This window comes from Pezoporus flaviventris, unplaced genomic scaffold, assembly GCF_033815535.1.
Source record: "Pezoporus flaviventris isolate CSIRO_AGI_PZ_B2104156 unplaced genomic scaffold, CSIRO_AGI_Pfla_v1 ptg000013l, whole genome shotgun sequence".
NCBI classification, from domain to species: Eukaryota; Metazoa; Chordata; class Aves; order Psittaciformes; family Psittacidae; genus Pezoporus; species Pezoporus flaviventris.
Genome location: NW_026892561.1, coordinates 31,936,319 through 31,955,544, shown reverse-complemented (window position 1 = coordinate 31,955,544; position 19,226 = coordinate 31,936,319). Strand labels below are relative to the sequence as shown.

Genomic DNA, 19,226 nt, shown 5'->3' with positions numbered 1-19,226 from the left:
AATGAAGTGACAGTGAAAAGTGAAAGCTAAAGTGACATTAGTATTTTCTTAAGTTCTTAAAAATGTACCTGTTGCATCACAGGACTGATGAGCAGTGCAGGTCCCCAAAGAAACTGCTCGTATATTTCCCAGGTTGTTCTGTCTTCTACAAACCTTCAAGTTAACAGAATAATGATTAAACATTGCATGCTGAACTTTTCCAAAGTGTTCCTTCTTTAAAAAACTATTGTCAGCATTTGAATGTACTGTTCCTAGTACCTAATATTTCCTCATCTTTATTCTACTATTCATAAATCAGTTAATGCTTGCCAGGAATACACAAAGATCCTAATGTGAAACTCATTAGAGAAATACAAGCTATTAGCTTTAGTTTTCCATTTCTTTGCCACAGCTATTCAGTGTATTCAGATCACAAAACTCAGAAGGTCTGTTGTGCCTGGCCAGGATTAGCAATAGTAAGATTAGGTTCTGGACAGACTGGGAACCACTTTCTAACTTGTGCTACTTTTTTCTTTAGCAATTGCTTTGAAAAGAGGAAGTCAACACATGTGAACAGCTCAGTGTTCCTCAGACAAGACGTGTATAGATGAAGAGCACATCTAACTCCACAACAGAAGAAAGGTTTTTGCAGGTACTGACCCACCTGACAAGGAGCAAAGAAAGCTTCTGTGTCTAACTGCATTAATAAATTAAAAAAAAAAAAAATCTGGTATATAAGCTTGGACATAACAAAAAAGCCAGTTTTTTTTTCCCCTGCAAAACTCTCATGATTTATGGCAGAATTGTATCTTTTCCCAAAAGTTTTTATCCAGCAATTTTTTGCTTTTTTATATTTTTTTTATTTTTTTATTCTACATACACTTGGCAGTCTGTTCCTTGCCCTAGAAGAGGTTAAAGGTGAGATCTAAAATTTGAATTTTACTCCCAGAAAATAAGATGTTCAGTTTTGAAAAATGAAGAACTAGTGTTAATTGAGTCAGGCTTGCCATTGAAAGCTCATACTCAACCTTGTGGTTGTTTTGTTGTTTGTTTTTTAAATATTAATTGCTGTAACTATGAGGGTCATAACTACAAAATTTTCAGTGGAAATTCCTGATAAGAAGAGTATAGGAGTCCCACTTACTCATGGAGCATGGGGCGGATCACAGTGCTGCCATGGGCATGGGCTTCATACATTAAAGTGTAGAAATAAGGTAGCAAGGTGTATCTTATATTCAGCACATTCCTGGAAATCTCCTCAAATGTTGCATTCCAGGAAGCAGGATCTTGCCTCTGAAAGAGACTTTCGTTAGTCCAGCTGGGTTTTGCTCAGAAAAGCTACGAAAACCCCAGACCACCCAAAATCAACAAAGCAAGAGAAAGACAAGGAAATTTCTCTGCCAAATTAGAGCACCTTCATTTATTTATGCTTCAATTAAGAAGTGACACTAAAACCAGCAGGTACCACTGTCAGCCCTAAGAGGGGAACTGGAAAGGGAAAAGGTGAGAAAAACCTGTGGGGAGTACTATAAAAACTGCTTAATGCAAAGTGTCCCAAAGGCATGACACATCCTAGTGTACATAATTTATTATCCCTCTTTTCTGCAGGGCAGCACTCAGGACTTGCAAGCAGAGAGTGAAGCACTAACAACTGATGTCAGGGAGCACTTCCAATCTCTATTAAATGTATTGAAGAATACCTTGGCAAATTGGGCAAGACTGGAAGCAACATGATAACCCTGAATCTGCATTTTTTTAAAGGCATTAAAAGACCTATCGAAAGGTATGCCGCTGCAAGATAAAGCAGTTTCTGAAAAGGAGACCTTAATCCATCAGATATATGCTATATAAATAGCTCTACTCTGCTAGACCTGGAGCTTTAACTGGAACGAAGTGCTGTTCCCATTTTTTTTTATTTTTCCAGTTATCTTGTTTTACAGCTTTCTAGAATATAGTCCTTAGCCAGCACAGACCGACATTTAGGCAATTACTTTCCTCTTAAAAGAAATACAATATCTGATGGTGGCATATGTGCAGAGTACAGAAATTGCCGAGTCTTACTCCAAAATCTGATTACACTGTTCCATTTTCTCATTTGATGTATAATTATGGTCAATTAGGGCTGAGAGCACTAAGGTCAGCTTTGCTCCTTTAAGTGCATTTGCCACCAAAGCGCTCTATTTTAGTCTTGCCAGTGTAGCGTGTTTGAATAAAAATGATGCACAGGGAAAAATACGTAGGAGTTGGATTCAGTCAAAGCAAACTTAGAATATGCTTCCTGCAAGCGGTCCAAATCCCAGAGCAGCATAAGGCCTCCCATGTGAGGGGGAGCCTTATAGGCAAGCTAGCATATAAAAAAGACAATTTTTATTTGATAAAGAGCCAAACATCTTTTTGTGTCCATTTTGCTTGGAATGTAATTTTTTGAGCCAGGTGAGCTTGTACGATGTTCTGGCTGGTCTCTATATTGTGTTGCAAAGGCCCAGCAGTTAACAACTATTAAAAACTTGTGACTCACCCTTGTTCCTTTCTGATTGTGATTTCTTGAATATGGGTAAAATGCACCTAGTTCCATCCAGCGAATACACAGCTCATACTCTGAGTCTTTGAAGAAGCCACAGATATCAGCTCCTGTCTGAAAGTTTCAAAATGACCCAATTGAGATAAAATAAAATTATGTACAGCATCAAGATAATAAGGTAATAAATTGTTAGCTTACATAAGATATTCCAAAGAGACTGAAATCCATCATACCTGAAAGGAGAAATAATTCAATATTACTGGCTGTTGTTTTGTGGGTTTTTTTGTCCCCCTTTGGTATGCTAATGCTTACATAGATAATACTTATTGTAATGGTGAATGAAAATAAAAAACCCCAAGTCTGCCATGTTCTTCTGCTACAGAGTGATGGGAGCTGATTGGTCAGGAGCAAAGAAAGAAATGAGGGCAGGTCACAGGGCACAAAGTTGGTTGATCCCAAGGGAATAAAAGTGTTCCTAGCACCTGGTGCAGAACTAAAGAAGTTAAAAAAGGTATTGACCACTTATTATGGTTCCTCAATTAAATTGCTTACATGAGATAAAACCACATGAATACTAGAAGCAAGCAGCTGAAGCAGAAGTAACTGCATACAGTAAATTGAATACAGATACTTTTCTTTCTCATACCAATAACAGATGCAGTTAGCTGATCCCAAGCTGCAGTGTTATCACCTAACCAGTGTCCTGCCCATCTTCCACTGCTGGGATATGTGGAACGGGTGATAACGATCCCACGCTCCTTGGTGGCATCCTGCAAACCTCTGACATTGAAAATAGAGCAAAAAACAAATTACATGAGAAATATTACATGGGAATTTATTATACCAGATTCTCTGAAATTAAAGGGCTTATATTTTCATAGCAAAGGAGGGCATTGCTGTATGCATGAATATGCATACATCCAATGCAGATGTGCTTTTTATGGCAATTTACTGTGATTCACATATTGACAGTAGCTCAGCAGTGTCAGCCAACCTGTAACTGGAAAAAGAACAGGCAGGCAAGGACATGTTAAAATCATAAAACTATTGAATGTTTTGGGTTAGAAGGGAAAAGATCATCTAGTTTCAACCCCTTGCCATGGGCAAGAATACCCTTCACCAGACCAGGTAGATCAAAGCCCTGTCAAAAATGGCTTTGAACTCTTCCAGGGGTGAAGCAACCACAACTTGCGGATGTAGCCCAACTTGCACTTTCTCTAAGGTCTCCATCTAAGGTCTCCATGGTGTGTTCCAGGACACCTCATTCCTTTCTTAGCATACCTGAAGACTTGCAGCAGCAGTTAAAAATAATTCAACAGAAATCATATCAAAAATATCAGAAGGGGCAAAATAGAGGTGTCAGAGCTATTGGACCTGCCAGTATAACTCCTGTTGCCAAAAAAATATTAGAACAAGTAATGGATCTGTAATAGCTTCAGAAATACCAAGATGACATGATATCAATATGGTACGACCAACATGGATTTGTCTGGAAGCAACATACTAAACCAGCTGTTTTCTTCTTGTGGCAAGTAACATATTAGAGTGAAGGAGTGACACCGATGTGTGTGACTACCTTAGCATTAGCTGACCTCTTGGTCTGATCACATTTGTCTTCCTCATAAGCAGAAGAGATGTCAACCAGAGGTTAATTAACTTTTGAGGATGGTGGGACTTATTTTTATTTCCCAAATTAGAGGCAAATCCCTACAGGGTGGGAAACATGTAAGCATTATGGTTTGGGGTATAAAAATATAGCTAGCACCAGGAAAGTGTTGTCATGTATTTCTGATGTTCTGGCACTAAACTGCTATGGCCTTCCTAAGGATCATTGCTACAGGGAGAGGAGACTGTGACATGCTGATGACTCAGAAGAGCCCTTGAGGTCTGGGAGGTGTGGGTGTGAATGAGCTGGATGGAGAACAAATTAACTAAGTAACCTCATTCCTCAAATACATAAAAACTTTATTTAAGGAAATTAAATATTTTATTTAATTTCCTTAAATAAAACCTTGGTCATTGCCTCAAAGTACCTGCAGAGGCAACCAAGTAAGCTTAAAGCAGGAAAAAAAAAATAAAAAAAATTGTTGAGTTCAGGGGAATTTATGGTTCCTGGTTTCTCAGCTGAGGATATGAGCACCTTTCTCTGTAGTGTATGCTGTTGGTCTACACTGTGTGCCTAGCATGGATGCATTACTGCTCCACTTTCTTAGAACAGCTCCTTTGCAGCCATGCACCCACTGTGAATCATTACAGCAAAGTACTAAACCACAGTACTAATCAGAAACTTCACTGATTAAATCACACTGCTTTCCAATGCTAACTCCACAATAATTGTCTAAACAGCTGCTTCAATAATGCACTATTTATTTATTTTTCTACTGGATTTGCAGCTTTAGTGACACTATAATTACAGAAAAAATGCACAAGTCACTTTAATTACCGTAGTAATTGAACTAGACTAATGTGCTGTAATTATTTCTTCCAAGACAAACTGTAAGTTTCCTAGTATCTTTTTATTTCTTTGTAACATGCTTCAGCCTCTGCTTAGTCTACCCTACTTCAACAATGCTTTGGAAATTGCAGATAAAATTTCAAATGTAAAGGAAGTGTATATGATACACAGAACTGCTCAAGAATGAGTATGGCCTGAGTGTTTTGCTGACTCAAGGTGCCAACTCTGTGATCCAGGGGTGAGCCAAAGCTGTATACATGAAAAGCAATTACATATCTTCTGTTGCACAAGTACTCCTTCAGTTACTACCAAAGAATAAAGTGGAAACTGATATATATTATTTTTTTTTGCAAATAACATTTTCTCTAAATTTCAAGTGTGACAATATCTGTTAAAGGTGTGTAAGTTATAATAGTTTCTCTTATGGTACCTTTCAAAACAGAAGCTCATATTTCACTACATTTGTGTTCATACTTAATACAGAGAAATGCTGGTAATATTCCTGTAACTGTCAAATTATTGTTTACTTACAATGCCCAAATTGCATGTGATTTGGCTGACAGCAGAAGTATCAGATATTCCTTCTTGTCCTGTCAGCAGTTTCACTTCTGCCTTGACTGGCAGCATTGCAATGTCATGCTGCCAAGTATAACATCCACTCAGTCAAAAATTCAAGCAGCCTTAATATTTTATTTCTTTTTGGTGATATTAAAGGTAGCAAGGTCTATAAAGTTGCTAAGCCCTCTACAGAAACACTTTTCCTTGCTTACTCATTGAATTGGAGATGAAACAGCAGATATATTATCATTAGATCAGATGTTATCTATAGCAGGCCGGGGTACTATTCAGAAAGGAACAGATAATAAGATTTGACTTGGAACTGAGAAAATAAATTCTTAAAAGTCAAGCTTTATGCACACAGTTTGCAATTTAAAAGACACTGTTTTCCCCTTTCACTACGACTCAATTTGTTTTAAATAGAGGCCATAATCAAGCCCTTCTTAAACTAACATTCTTTAAAAGTTATATTCATTTTTCCTCACTGGATGTACAGTGTAAGGTGAAAACAGTGGCAGTGCTAGAAGTAAACCAGGTCATGCCAGCCAAACCTGAAAACAGGAAGTATTTTATATTTTAATTATGATAATGCTGTGAGACTATCCTGGAGTCATTACTGTTCCCAAGACCTGATCAAGATGTTCAGACCTGTTCTCCATTCTGCCTTGTGAATGAATACCAGAGCAGAGTCTTTGGATTGATTGCTTCCATTTACAATGCAGAGCATTGCCCTAGCCTAGCATTGGTGGCTGCCTCATAATAGAAACCTCTGCTGAAAAGAAGACACATTGTGTTTCAATGCTTTGAGATATGGAAACGCTCAATTGTGAGTAATTACATACAAATTAAACTATATGAGAAACAGCACTGTAACCATCTTATTTCATAATCCAGGTCAGTAATTAAGCTTGTACAACATAATGTTTATGGATGAAGACCTTGGAACAGGTATACCAAGACCTGCTCCCCAACTGGGCAAGCAGTAAATTTCTTTAGTACCAGACTTGGGTAAACTCTCTTTAAAATGTACCTTGAAAACTGCATCTGCTCAGGGTCAGTGATTTTAAAGCTTCTAGACTCAAAACAAAGACTTTGCCTGCTTGTCCTGAGACAGTCAGTGATGCAGCTGCAGGTGCAGACATGCTTGAGCAGGTGTGGGTTTTTTCTTCTAGCTGGCTCCAGTTGCAGAAAGTATTTATTGTAGTGAAATAACAGAAGCACAGCTTCAGCTTAGAACTGTGCAGACATACTTGCTCTTCTGCACATCCCTTCCAGCAGCTCAGGTTCGTATTACCCTGCCTGCACCATGGGCAAAATCACTGTGCTAATCGGGCAGTAGGGGGCTGAAATAGTCCCAGCTGACAGAGATATAGAACTGCTGCTTAAACTTTGGAACATCAAAGTTCACTTCTAGCTGAACTGAAGAATCAAAGATAATGGAATGAAAAGAAAGATTTCTCAGGCATGTTAAATAAAGTGGTGAAAGTTTGCCTCGAAGAATATAGACACAGAATATTCATGTGTAACCCATTTTGGAGACAGCAAGAAAGTATGCAAACTTCACTTACTCTAGGGTAGGTTTTGTTTGTGACCATCCATAAAGAGAGTGGACATCGTAGTGTCTAGCTGGAGTACCATCTGAAAGATACTGTTGACCTTCCATGCATGGAGTTTTAACAATTAATCCATCTGACCGATATCCCAAATCTAGTGGAAGGAGAACAAAACCAATTAATAATGAACATTCAAATGTTTATGAATGATTAGAGTTATTTTTCCTTAATTTTCATCATTTCATAGCCATTCAGTCTCTTTTAGGCATGTACACTGTCATTTATTTATTTATAATTATAAAAATAACATTCCAAAAATAGAATATTTCTAACATTCCTATTTAGGCATCTGATTCTCTAAGTGTTAATAGCTCAGTTACAGATGTTCTTACTAAAGAGGCTCAAAGAGTACAAAGTATATTCAAATTCAGAAGACATTGCATCTTTGTAAGCATCATCAGATCATCCATATATACAGAGAAAATGGGTGTGGCAGGGAGTATGGTCTGTGTCTGAATATTAACTTCCTTACAATTTCTTAGAAACTATTCATAATAACTGAAAACAAGAGTAAGCAACATGAGTATGTTAAGAAACCATTAATAAAGAAATTACTAATTGGTACTGTACACAAGTACTTATGTAAAGCCAAGATAAGAATGCTAACTATTACAAGTATTTGTATAGATAACGGTAATTATCTGTTCTAGCTGTATTATATATATTATCTATTCTAGCTGAATGGTAATGAGAAGAGACACAAGAATATTTTCTAAATTTTTAATTAATTGCATTATTAATCTGAGCAAACTGCAAAACAGAGAACTACATTCTTCACCATGCCTAGAGCAAAGCACCTAGATCTAAAATAGGTATCAGAATCCATATGAAGGCAACTAAGAATGGCTTTATTTTTAAAAATGTCATGCAGTTACAGCTCCCACTGAAATAGATGGGGTTAAAATATACCCATACTCTCAGAACTTAAGGACCACTTTCAGTTAGGGGTTGTGGTCTTATATACCTAACTTTATGTATTTATGCCACATACACCATATCAGAAATTACATAATAACTATAATGACCTAAAACTTTTAAGGAGTAATCAGACTTACGAGGCACATATGGTGGCATATTTAAGAGTTCATTTCTACAGCCCCCAATGGCACCATTCAGAAAAGTTGCTGGCTCATTCATGTCCTAAAAACAGAGAGCAAAACTTGATTGTATTTGCTTCAAACCTACAAAACACACTAAATTCTGTATTACAAACAGTGTTGTAGAAGAATCACTTGCAGCTGTAGTTTCAGTCTGCCGTTCCATGTTTTCTTGACAAAATCACAGAATCTTAGAATCATAGAATAATTAGAGTTGGAAAGGACCTTAAGATCATCTAGCTCCAACCCCTCTGCCATGGGCAGAGATGCCTTACACTGGACCAATTCGCCTGAGGCTCTGTCTAGCCTGGCCTTGAACACTGCCAGGGATGGAGCATGTACCATTTCTTTGGGCAACCTGTTCCAGTGCCTCACCATCCTCACAGTAAAGAACTTCTTCCTCATATCTAACCTGATCTTCCCCTGTTTAAGTTTAAACCCATTACCACTTGTCCTATCACTACAGTCCCTGGCATGGTGCAGGGACAAGGAGCCACAAAGTGTTTCAAGGGAAGAACTGTGAGTCTGGCCTGTTTCCCCTGTGCAATGAGTGTCACAGTGGAGGAAGAAAGTCACAACATACCAAGGCAGTGCAAGAGTACAACCTAGAGCCAAAGTGGTGCCTTTGGTTGAGGGATCAGGTTCTGCCTGGTGCTCTGATTACTTTCCCTTCAGCTTATTATTTTTTTATTTTACCTAATGGCAATTCAACACTAGATACCCTCTGAGCTTCATCGGTAGTACATATACTGTGTAATTTCTCTTCTAGTGTCTGGCAGAGAAAAAAAGAATAACCCAGAAATTGAATTCATTTCTACACTTACAATCCACAAGCCATCAAACTTGATGCTTCTTGAGGGGTTGGTGGGATTGTTGTAGAACTCCAGGATTTCTCTCTTCCACCACTCTGCTGTGGAATTGCGCAAGAAGTCTGGGAAAGCAGCATGTGCTCCATAGAGCTGTAAAAATAGTAGAAAAACAAAACAGATACATGTTTGAAAATGTCCTGTTTACAATGTTGGAATTCGTTTAAAAAAAACAAGTAAGTTACTCCTTCACTAACTTTTTTGGCTCTGTTAGGAAGTGTAGTGAATTTCAGCGCCTTATTTTTCTCCCCAGATTCATCAACTAGCTTGCTGCTATTTTCCTTAATTCATGTGCTGCTCTGTCTATATTTGAGTCAGTAAGAAAGCCATAGCAATATTTACCTGTATTTGGGTTTCCTCAGGCAGCGACTCATTGACTTCCACATCAGGAAGAAATGGCCAGACCTAATATGACAAAGGACATTATTATAAAATAATCAAACCACACTGAATGAGCATCAGCAACAGACAGATATAACCATTCTTCCCTGATATCTATGTGAACGACAACACAAACTGAAGGCAATTCAATTTGTAGTATTTATTACATGTGTCATTTACATCCAGGCATGATTATGCTACTAACAGACTTTCCCACTGAGGATAGCACTGAAGCCTAGGCTGACATGCTGTTTACTTGGATACAGCATGCCTCTACCATCACCATTTTTTAAGAACAGTACCTTGGAGTATATAATGTCATTGGTATTGGGCCATTTTATGAAGACATCATCCTGTACACCTCTTGAGAAGGTAGGATAATTGGTTTCATTTCCAGAGATGGTTGGATCCTGTAATTAAAGACACTTTTACCTGCATGCTCAGAAAACAATTTTAGAAATGCTGTTGAATATATCCTGCATTCTGCAATGATATATTGGAAGTTAGAAGTAGTATTCAAAACTGACCAGGATAATGATAAATCTCATTCCTTCTTCTTTTATTTTGTTAACCAGAGCTGGTAATCCAGCAAAGCGTGTGCCAATGGTGAAGTCCAGTTGCCTTTCCATATAGTCAATATCTGCATATTGGACATCCTGCAGTTAAAAAATAAATAAATAAATAAAATATTTTTTCTATTTTGCCGGCTAGAAATTAATTGAAAATCTGTGAAAAACTTTGACCTGTAAAATTGGTAGCAGCTGTAACTTTAAGCTAAAGTTATTAAATTAATTTTGCACACCCTATCAGCAAGTCCAGTACAAAATAAACCCTTTGCTACTGCATCTAGTCTAAGGGTAGAAATTAACACATGACAGACAAAAACATCCTAGATTTGTACATACAGGTATGTACACAAACTGTACATATGCTACCATATCTGTAAGGAAATGGTTGCAACAGCTGCTCTGTATTGAAAGTGTGATGTTTAGAACATTTAAAACGAAGAGTCATATTCAATTTACAGTATAATTTTGTTAGGTATAGGTGCTATTCCAACTTTCCCAGCAACAATCTGTGCCAAATCATAGCTGATAAGACACAGAGCAATATACTATAAAATCATAGAACCATAATACTGAAATGATGCTGATTCATTTCTTTTCTTTCTTGTTTCACTTGTTGACCATTGCTGTTTCATAAGCAGCAGGGCTAGGGCCCATTACTGACTAAGGCGTCTGGGTGCTGCTTTGGTACAAATGATAAAGAAATTACAGCAGCCTATGGCCTACATTTAACATGGTTTAGAGTTTACAGAGATGTATGAGGGCAATAATTTTAAACTAAAAAAGGGATATTTAGGCTTGATGTGAGGGAAAAATTCTTTACAATGAGGGTGGTAAAACGCTGGCACAGGTTGCCCAGTGAGGTGGTAGATGTGCCATCCCTGGAGACATTCAAGCCCACACTGCATGTGGTTCTGGAAAACCTGATCTAGATGAAGATGTCCCTGACCGTTGCCAGGGGTTTGACTGGATGACCATTGAAGGTCCCTTCCAACCCAAACTATTCTGTGATTCTGTGTTCAGCTCTGGCATAAAAATAGTCTGCTCTACTCTACCATGGGGGGGGGGGGGGGGGGGGCTTTGATTTTGTGCTTTTAAATGGTCTTTATTAATACTAAGAAGACAAAAGTTCTGGCATGAGTTCAGATGTTAACTGCTACCGCTTACATGAGGAATCCTAGCTGCCTTCATTTCCTCCACCACCTGGGCAATTTCTGAGTCATTCACGTATCCATAGCGGCACAACTGGAATCCCAAAGACCAGTAGGGTGGCATGACTGGTCGTCCAATCAGCTAAAAATAAGAAAGAATATTTGTGGTGAATACATGAGATGAGTAGAACAAACCAAACCAACCAATTAAACAAACACTAGTTTGTAACAGAGTAAAAATCCTACTGCAGTGTACTCCTGTACAACAAGTTCCGGAGTTGGGCCCAAAACCATGTAGAAGTCAAGGATTCCTCCTATGGTGCGGTATGTCAGGGCAGGTGTTGGCTGTAATGTCACATCTGGAAATGGAGAAATTGAAAGGAGAAAATGGTGCCTGGACTTGCCACTGTTGCAAAACAGTGATCATAAAAATAAAACACACTGAGAAAATAAATCTAAGTTTTTCTTACCCATTGCATTGCTGTTAAGAAATAGAACTCCATGGGCATTGTTATCTTCTTCAAGAGCCATGTAAAATGGATGATGACCATAAGAATTCAACTCGTACTGCAAACGACATAAAATACATATTGACAGGGAAATATCACAAGCATTCACTAACTTACATTTATTAATAAATTTAATAAAAGATGAGACATGACTGCCAAACATACAAGTAAACTCCAGAGTTATATACTTAAACCCTACACACCTACAAAGCATACCTACAGAACATCACTTTCAACTTCACAATTTGTGTCAGTTGTCTTCAGACTGACCAGGCAGAAAGGAAAGCAAAGATATTACTGCCTTTAACACTTGCTAATGAGAAAGTCCTTCCCCAGGAGCAGATGCTGGTGACATTCTGTTCACTTTCATTTACTTAAAAATATATTCAAATCTGAACTGGAAATTCAGCTGTTTCATTGGTCATTCCCTCAAAACTGCAAACATTATGCCCTCATAGGAAATAACGCAGGTATACACATAGACACAAGATTTCTGATTTACCTGTGTAAACACTAAATTAATCCCAAAGTAGTAGGAGTTCTCCTGACTCATTTCTACCTTTCAGAATAATTAGCCGAGAAGAATAAAAAAGGAAGAATGTGCTATTATTTCTAAGCCATTTGCTGTCTTCTGACATCTGACTCCACACACTGGTCACAAAGAATATGTTTAGAGAAGACCATTGCAATTGAGACACCATCCAAATTATAAGCCATGATAAATATAATCAAAGCAAATATGTGTGTCCAGTACCAGCAGGCATTCACTGGACTTTAAAGTACTGCTGGATACTTCCACACATTAGGATCGTTGGTCCAAAAGCCACATTTGCATCCACTTACAGTAGGAGGCTGATCCCTTGTGAACATTCCCCAGGAGTGCCAGCTTGTGTTACGTCGAAACGTTGTGTGCTCATTTTCTCCAAGTCCATATATATATTGGGATGGTAAACGAGTAGAAATCTGAATGAACATGTCACTGAATGTGAAGGTGGGCAGCTGTGAATCCCAGCTAAAACGGAAAGAAGAAAATAAAAGCAAGAATACAGTGTTTTCAGGGCTGTGTTTAGCTGACACTTCTTTTGGGTTACTTTTTTGAGGCTACTTTTTTTCTCTGAAAAATCTCTTTCTTCCGTAAAGGTGGAATAAATCTGTTATGGCTATGGAGAAAACTTCAAGCATATGAAATGGGGATGTCTAAGAATTTGATACACAGTTTAGAAACACAAAGTCCTCCATGTCTCTCACAGACATAAATATTATACACAGGCATCATGCACACCAAGTTGCATCAAGGAACTCAGCTTGCAATGAAGTTTTGGGTACTTTTAAAAAATTACATAAGATTTTTTTATTTTTTTTTTCTAAAAACCATAACACATACAACTGCTAACATCATTGTTCTGTTTTTTAGCTCCAAATTCATCTTAATCAAGGAAAACAATGAAGCTCCTATCAGACTTATTGGCTGTCATATTACCAAAATCCATCTGCAAGTTAGTTAACACACTACAATTTTTATTTTCTTTTTTGTAACCATTCCTCAAAACCAAACGATCAGTCCTTAATGATCAGTGGTGTGGTCACCCGAGGAAATATTTAGGAAGTGTAGAAAATTGTTGTGCCTCTTGGACAAATGGGAACTGCAGAAGAAATGGACTTTGGAGTTGTCTGTATTCCATACTTCATCATGTTGTAAAGGATTTTTAGCAAGTGTCAGACTAAGAAGTGACCAGGGAGAAACCTCAGATAATTGTGAGAAAAAAACAGGATATTGCTTAGGGCACTTTCTCCAAACTCTCCCTAGTCCTGGGTCAGAGTAATCCCAGGCACAGCTGCAGGTTGGGCAAAGAAAAGAGCTCTGCAGAGAAGGACTTGGGGGTGTTGGTCGATGAGAAAATGAACATGAGCCAGCAGTGTGCACTTGCAGCCCAGAAAGCCAACGGTATCCTGGGCTGCATCAAAAGGAGTGTGACCAGCAGGTCAAAGGAGGTGATCCTGCCCCTCTACTCTGCTCTTGTGAGACCTCACCTGGAGTATTGTGTACAGTTCTGGTGTCCTCAACATAAAAAAAAGGACATGGAACTGTTGGAACAAGTCCAGAGGAGGGCCACAAGGATGATCAGAGGACTGGAGCACATCCCGTATGAAGACAGGCTGAGAAAGCTGGGGCTGTTCAGCCTGGAAAAGAGAAGGCTGCTTGGAGACCTCAAAGCAGCCTTCCAGTATCTGAAGGGGGGCTATAGGGATGCTGGGGATGGACTCTTCATAAGGGACTGTAGTGACAGGACAAGGGGCAACAGGTTAAAATTTAAACAGGGGACATTTAGATTGGATATAAAGAAGAAATTCTTTACTGTTAGGGTAGTGAGGCACTGGAATGGGTTGCCCAGGGAGGTTGTGAATGCTCCATCCATCGCAAGTGTTCAAAGCCAGGTTGGACAGAGCCTTGGGCGGCATGGTTTAATGTGAGGTGTCCCTGCTCACAGCAGGGGAGTTGGAACTAGATGATCGTAAGGTCCTTTCCAACTCTATCTATTCTATGATTCTATTCTATGATTCTAGTCAGTGTTCTCATACAATGCAATGGTGAAACAACCTCCACTGAAGCAGCATCTGGCATTTGGCAGACAGAACCATTTCATGGGAAGAGTACAAGAACAAGTCTTAAGGTGTTTAGAATACAGTACACTAGGAAATAGTCTGGCTTGGAAAGAGCTAACTAAACCAGCTGAAATAAAATAAAATTACTGTGGCTTACATGATTCTCCCTGTGCTTCTGCGACGAACTTGTATACCAAACGGTTTTTTCTGAACTGATACTTCATAGAGTCGTTCCTCATCTGTGCTTGTTGGGGAGCTTGGGAGATTTAGTGGTACTGGAACCTCATATCGTGCATTTTGATAATCATAGATCTATAAAGTAAAAGTCAATTCATTTCAGTGAATGAGTTGTTTGAAATCTTATCTATACTAATAGAAATCTGATCTGATAGAAAATTGTTGAAAACCCTGAGATGAGTGTTTTCTTTCAGTATGTATTCTTTAACCAGTTCATTCACAGTAGTTTGTTTGGGGAAAAAGAAATGAACCTAAAGGATCTATTTTGGATCAGGAATGGATTATCCATTTTTTATGTTAACTTAAAATATACACCTGTATTTTAAATATATATGTATGTAGAGTGAATATCTTTCTGATTCATCTTTTAGACAACTTTGAGAGATACTTTTTAAAGTTTCCTGTATTCTGAAAGCTGACGGGAGTTTTTTTATGCCTGACTGCTTTAAGGCTTCACAATTATTTCAGTGTTATTACACTCACTGTAATAAATTATATTCTGAAAAATAGTGCATTAAAAATTTTAGAATAGAAGTAAAATGATTAACTTGAAAATCAACTGTGAAAATGACAATGTTTATAGATAAATTTACCTGTATATTAATAAAAGGCCTTCAGTTCTGGAGTTTGTGGTTGACATTTTAGATATACATTGACATTATACTTTTGATTCATATAATTTCATTGGAAAACTGAGTACAAAATTCTAGGACAAAAAATATGCAAGCTAAGAGCAGTAACAGTTGATTAGAAGGAGAAACATATCTAGGCAAGGGTGCTACATTCTGTGTAATATAAAACTGACTAGAAAAAGCCCTTATAATTTCTATAAATAAGGCTGTTTTTAACAACAGGACATTGCATACCCTTAGAAATTCTGGAATGACATTACCTTAAATTGCAGCATGTGGTTAAGATGATATTTCACCTCCAAGCGTAGTGTACTGATTGGGGTAGTGTAATCCTCGTTAGCTTTGGTGTTGGCACTGTTTAAGATGAGGTTGGCTGCCAAACCTGATGAGGTGTATTCTACTTGGTCTACAGAATAAGCATTGTCAGAGCTGTAATAGCAGGATGGAATACCTGGGCCTGATGTCTCCTGATACAAATGGAAATAAGTTACAGGTTAGTGAGCTACACTGACCTGCTGTATTTTTTTATTAGCTATTAGCATGGAATCCAAAGTTTCAATTTTTATCAGATATCTATCAAATGTAAAATTTGTGGAAAAAACTTACTCAACTAGTGAACAGAACCCATTTATCTCTACACTAAATCAGATATAAGCAAACAATCCAGTGAAGGCTGCACAAATAGTTGAGTCAAGAAACTGAATGCTTGCACTAGGAAGGTGAATTTAACTTCCCTGTATCTGTGATCTTCAGCTCAATCCCACAACATAGCTTAGTTGTGGCCTCTTAGAATTCCTAAAGCTTCCTCCCTTTTAATCACACTGCTCTCTGGTCACTGTCTGCCATCAAGGGGGTGTGCCCAAAACCCATTGGATATTCAGATGAAACCTTTCCATTGGGTTTATTCACACAAATTCCCCTTAAAATATCTACTGAGAATTGCATCCTATTTAGCAAAGATCTCCTGACAGCAAGATCAAAATTACTTTCAGTTTCCTGCTACAGTTGAACATAAACACTCAAACTAAGTATTCTGAGGTCAGATGAGCTAGTGAATGTTAATGCATTAGCTTTCCACTTCTGGATATTTGCCATCAATCCTGCCTAGTTGTTCACATGAAACTATGTCTGCTTTGTGCATTTTGTTAATGAATATTTATTCATCTGCTTTCACCAAAATGAAAGCACCTTTCAACCTGAGCAAGCATTCAAAACATACTCAGTTCATAACAGGACCAGAGTTTGATTTCACAAGAACAGTCATTTCCAAATGTCCAAAATTTAAAAAAATATTCCTAATAGTGCAACAAAACCAGGAGAGTCCAACAGCCACTTCAGCTGTTGCTGGTTCAAGAGTAGTTAGCAGAAAATTTTGGTCTTCATGGTTAGGATGTATGTTCAGGCTGTAAAATTTAGATTTAGAGGATCATGGAGTAATTTAGTTGGAGGGACCCTTTAAAGTTTAACCCTAACAGGGCACACAGCTCCCATATAATAATGGGATAATTAATATCCCATGGGATATTAATGAATGAAGCTCTGTGTTAAAGAACTGCATGTCAGAGATTATGATTTCAAAATAGCTCCTCAACACGGGAATACGCAATTAAGCTCACATAAGAGTCAAATTTTTTTATTGATTTAAGGATTTTCTCCCAAACTGAGATCCAGAGTAATCAGTTTGACTTAAAGTATGCTTGAGTGACTATGAAGATGCAACAAAGGCGATACAACATGCAGGCCACAGTGCCAGTGAAACAGAAGAGGTAGCTGAGGATACTATTCTATTTTTTCACAACTCTAATATAACTTTTTTCTGTCTTTCGAAAAATACCACATTTTAGCTTGGTTTCTGAAAGACTTCAGAAGAACTTATATGATTGGCAACTACCTTAGTTTTAGTGAAGTAAATAACATCTGCTAGGACAGCTGATGTCCGCGCCCCCATTTTATTTAAATCTGACAAATCTGACGGACTATTTTTGTTTTCCACTGTAACAATTATAAAGAGAAAGCTATCATCCTGGAAACATTTCTGTCTCATGAATTTCAAGAAATTATTTTTGCTTACGTCCCAAACACAGCCAAGTTGTTCACATCTTTCTTGTGTTGGATTGGGACTGGGATAACAGTCAAATCTTTCATTGACACTCAGTTGTTGACTCCATTGTACTGTGTAAGATTTTCCTAGTTCAAGCTGAAGTCCTGTTATATGAGCAACCTGTAAATATTAAACAATAAACAGTTAACAAATCCCACATCACATCCATTTGCCCTTCAGTCAGCAGAGAGCACATTTTCTTAATGTCAATTCACAAAAAAGCTTGTCGTGTAATATTTGATGTAGTCTCACTTATACAAACACACACAACTGATTTGCTTGCAGCTAAAATCTAAAAAATTAAGGATAATAAAAAAAAAGAGCCCCCACAGCTTCCCTGGAATAAAGCCGGAATAAATGTAAGGGTACATATCCTTCATTTTTTAGAAATATGAATGCAAGAAGTAAGAAAAAATAGTTTTATTTTCATTCAGCATCTGTGATAATAGGTAATTTAGGTGTTTGCAATAATTGAGAAGAGTGTACAATGCAAATTCAAAGCAATGCTGGAGCTATCCTTATCGTGGGAAAGCACTTGCATGAAAGCTTTCCACTAGCACCAGAGCACTTGCTTTGCACATGAATACAGGGTTGCTCTTTTCTGGATTCACTTTGTGAAAAATTCTGCATGAAGTGATAAAGGAGGTTTAAACAGTGTGATTTTGTTTTAAAAATCAATGCATAAACATTCATTTAAAACATACATAAGTATTTGTAACCATCCTCCAATATAGCACAAAATCATAGAAGGTATTCCTTCTCTTAGATGTTAAATGTTGCTGTATGAATAACTGCATAACAAAACTTTCTGTTGCACAGAAGGTCTGAGAGAAAAATGTAGAAGCACTTTCTATGCAGCTGAGTTGAATGCAATTATACTTCTTTTCTGTAACAAAATAGATGTCATATTTCATTGAAATGACATGACTGAGTGCTGTCCTTTGTAATATATAAAGTGATGTAATTTCATAGATGTTTGCTTTCTGTTTTCCCATTCTTGTGTTACCTTTTCTGAAGGATAATAGGTGATATTATGTGGAGAATTTTCCCCAACATTGTTCTGAGAGACAGTAACTGCTGTTATTTCCTGAAGGGATCCCAATATTTTGATTTCTTCAAACATCAAGTTGTTTGGATCAGCATAATTGCTGTTTATAGCAGTCATAGTTAGAACGTTCTGAAAAAAAAAAAAATAGTACATTTTTATTAAAAAAAACTCTGTCAAAATACTCCTGATTTAACAATTTTTTTTTCAAAATCTTATGTTGTAGCACTAAGTAAGCCAGTAGTTTTTTTCCCTAACATATTATTACCCTGCTTATTGTCACAATAATGCTTCTCAACATGCATATAAAAAAGCTTCATAGTTGTGTTCCAGATTCCTTTTTTTGCTTGTTTCAGAAATAAGAAAAGGCTGGCAGGTGTCTGTTACAGGCAGTTAACCTCTACTCTACTGTGATCTTGTGGGGTTCTAACAAGTGAAGGTTCATATTCAATTTCCCTGATATAAAAATTCCAGTTCCAAGTCAATTCCATTCCTTATTATATTAAAAGTCCAAACAATGGATCTGTACAGTGGCTGGCACATGTGCCAGAGTGTAACTTCCTTATTACTCTAAATGTGAAAGTTTATGTTAATTTTTAATTCAACATCATTACAGCCAACTAATGATTTTAAGAGTCTCAAACTCCAACAGTGACTGAGGTTTCCTATCTACTAATGATTATATGATTAAACAAAAAACAGTAATGCATGTGCTTCACTCCCATGTTCTCATGCATTCTTTCTCAGTTGCCACCCTGGTGTTTCACAGTGGCAAAGGAAAGAATAACTTTAGCAGAAATTATTATTATACTAAAAATATGCTATCGTATCACTTGGAGTCCTTGTCATATGGTATCTAGGGTAAATATTGAATAGAAACACTAGTTGGACTTCACTCTGCCATAAAAGAA

The 19,226-nt window shown here is 37.5% G+C and overlaps 1 protein-coding gene across 1 annotated transcript in view; it reads right to left on the bottom strand.

Annotated features, from left to right (window-relative positions):
* Nucleotides 1-19,226, bottom strand: part of SI (sucrase-isomaltase) — a 56,189-nt gene that overhangs the window by 7,018 nt on the left and 29,945 nt on the right. The window contains exons 23-41 of the mRNA XM_061452613.1: nucleotides 18,277-18,447; nucleotides 17,241-17,390; nucleotides 15,430-15,636; nucleotides 14,458-14,612; nucleotides 12,540-12,708; nucleotides 11,658-11,754; nucleotides 11,434-11,546; nucleotides 11,204-11,329; nucleotides 9,998-10,126; nucleotides 9,773-9,880; nucleotides 9,432-9,494; nucleotides 9,048-9,182; nucleotides 8,182-8,266; nucleotides 7,082-7,220; nucleotides 3,147-3,280; nucleotides 2,699-2,733; nucleotides 2,498-2,614; nucleotides 1,124-1,272; nucleotides 69-153 (exon numbers count right to left, since the gene is read on the bottom strand). Coding sequence (XP_061308597.1) covers nucleotides 69-153; nucleotides 1,124-1,272; nucleotides 2,498-2,614; nucleotides 2,699-2,733; nucleotides 3,147-3,280; nucleotides 7,082-7,220; nucleotides 8,182-8,266; nucleotides 9,048-9,182; nucleotides 9,432-9,494; nucleotides 9,773-9,880; nucleotides 9,998-10,126; nucleotides 11,204-11,329; nucleotides 11,434-11,546; nucleotides 11,658-11,754; nucleotides 12,540-12,708; nucleotides 14,458-14,612; nucleotides 15,430-15,636; nucleotides 17,241-17,390; nucleotides 18,277-18,447 — 2,367 coding nt within the window. The remainder of the gene's footprint in view (nucleotides 1-68; nucleotides 154-1,123; nucleotides 1,273-2,497; nucleotides 2,615-2,698; nucleotides 2,734-3,146; nucleotides 3,281-7,081; nucleotides 7,221-8,181; nucleotides 8,267-9,047; nucleotides 9,183-9,431; nucleotides 9,495-9,772; nucleotides 9,881-9,997; nucleotides 10,127-11,203; nucleotides 11,330-11,433; nucleotides 11,547-11,657; nucleotides 11,755-12,539; nucleotides 12,709-14,457; nucleotides 14,613-15,429; nucleotides 15,637-17,240; nucleotides 17,391-18,276; nucleotides 18,448-19,226) is intronic.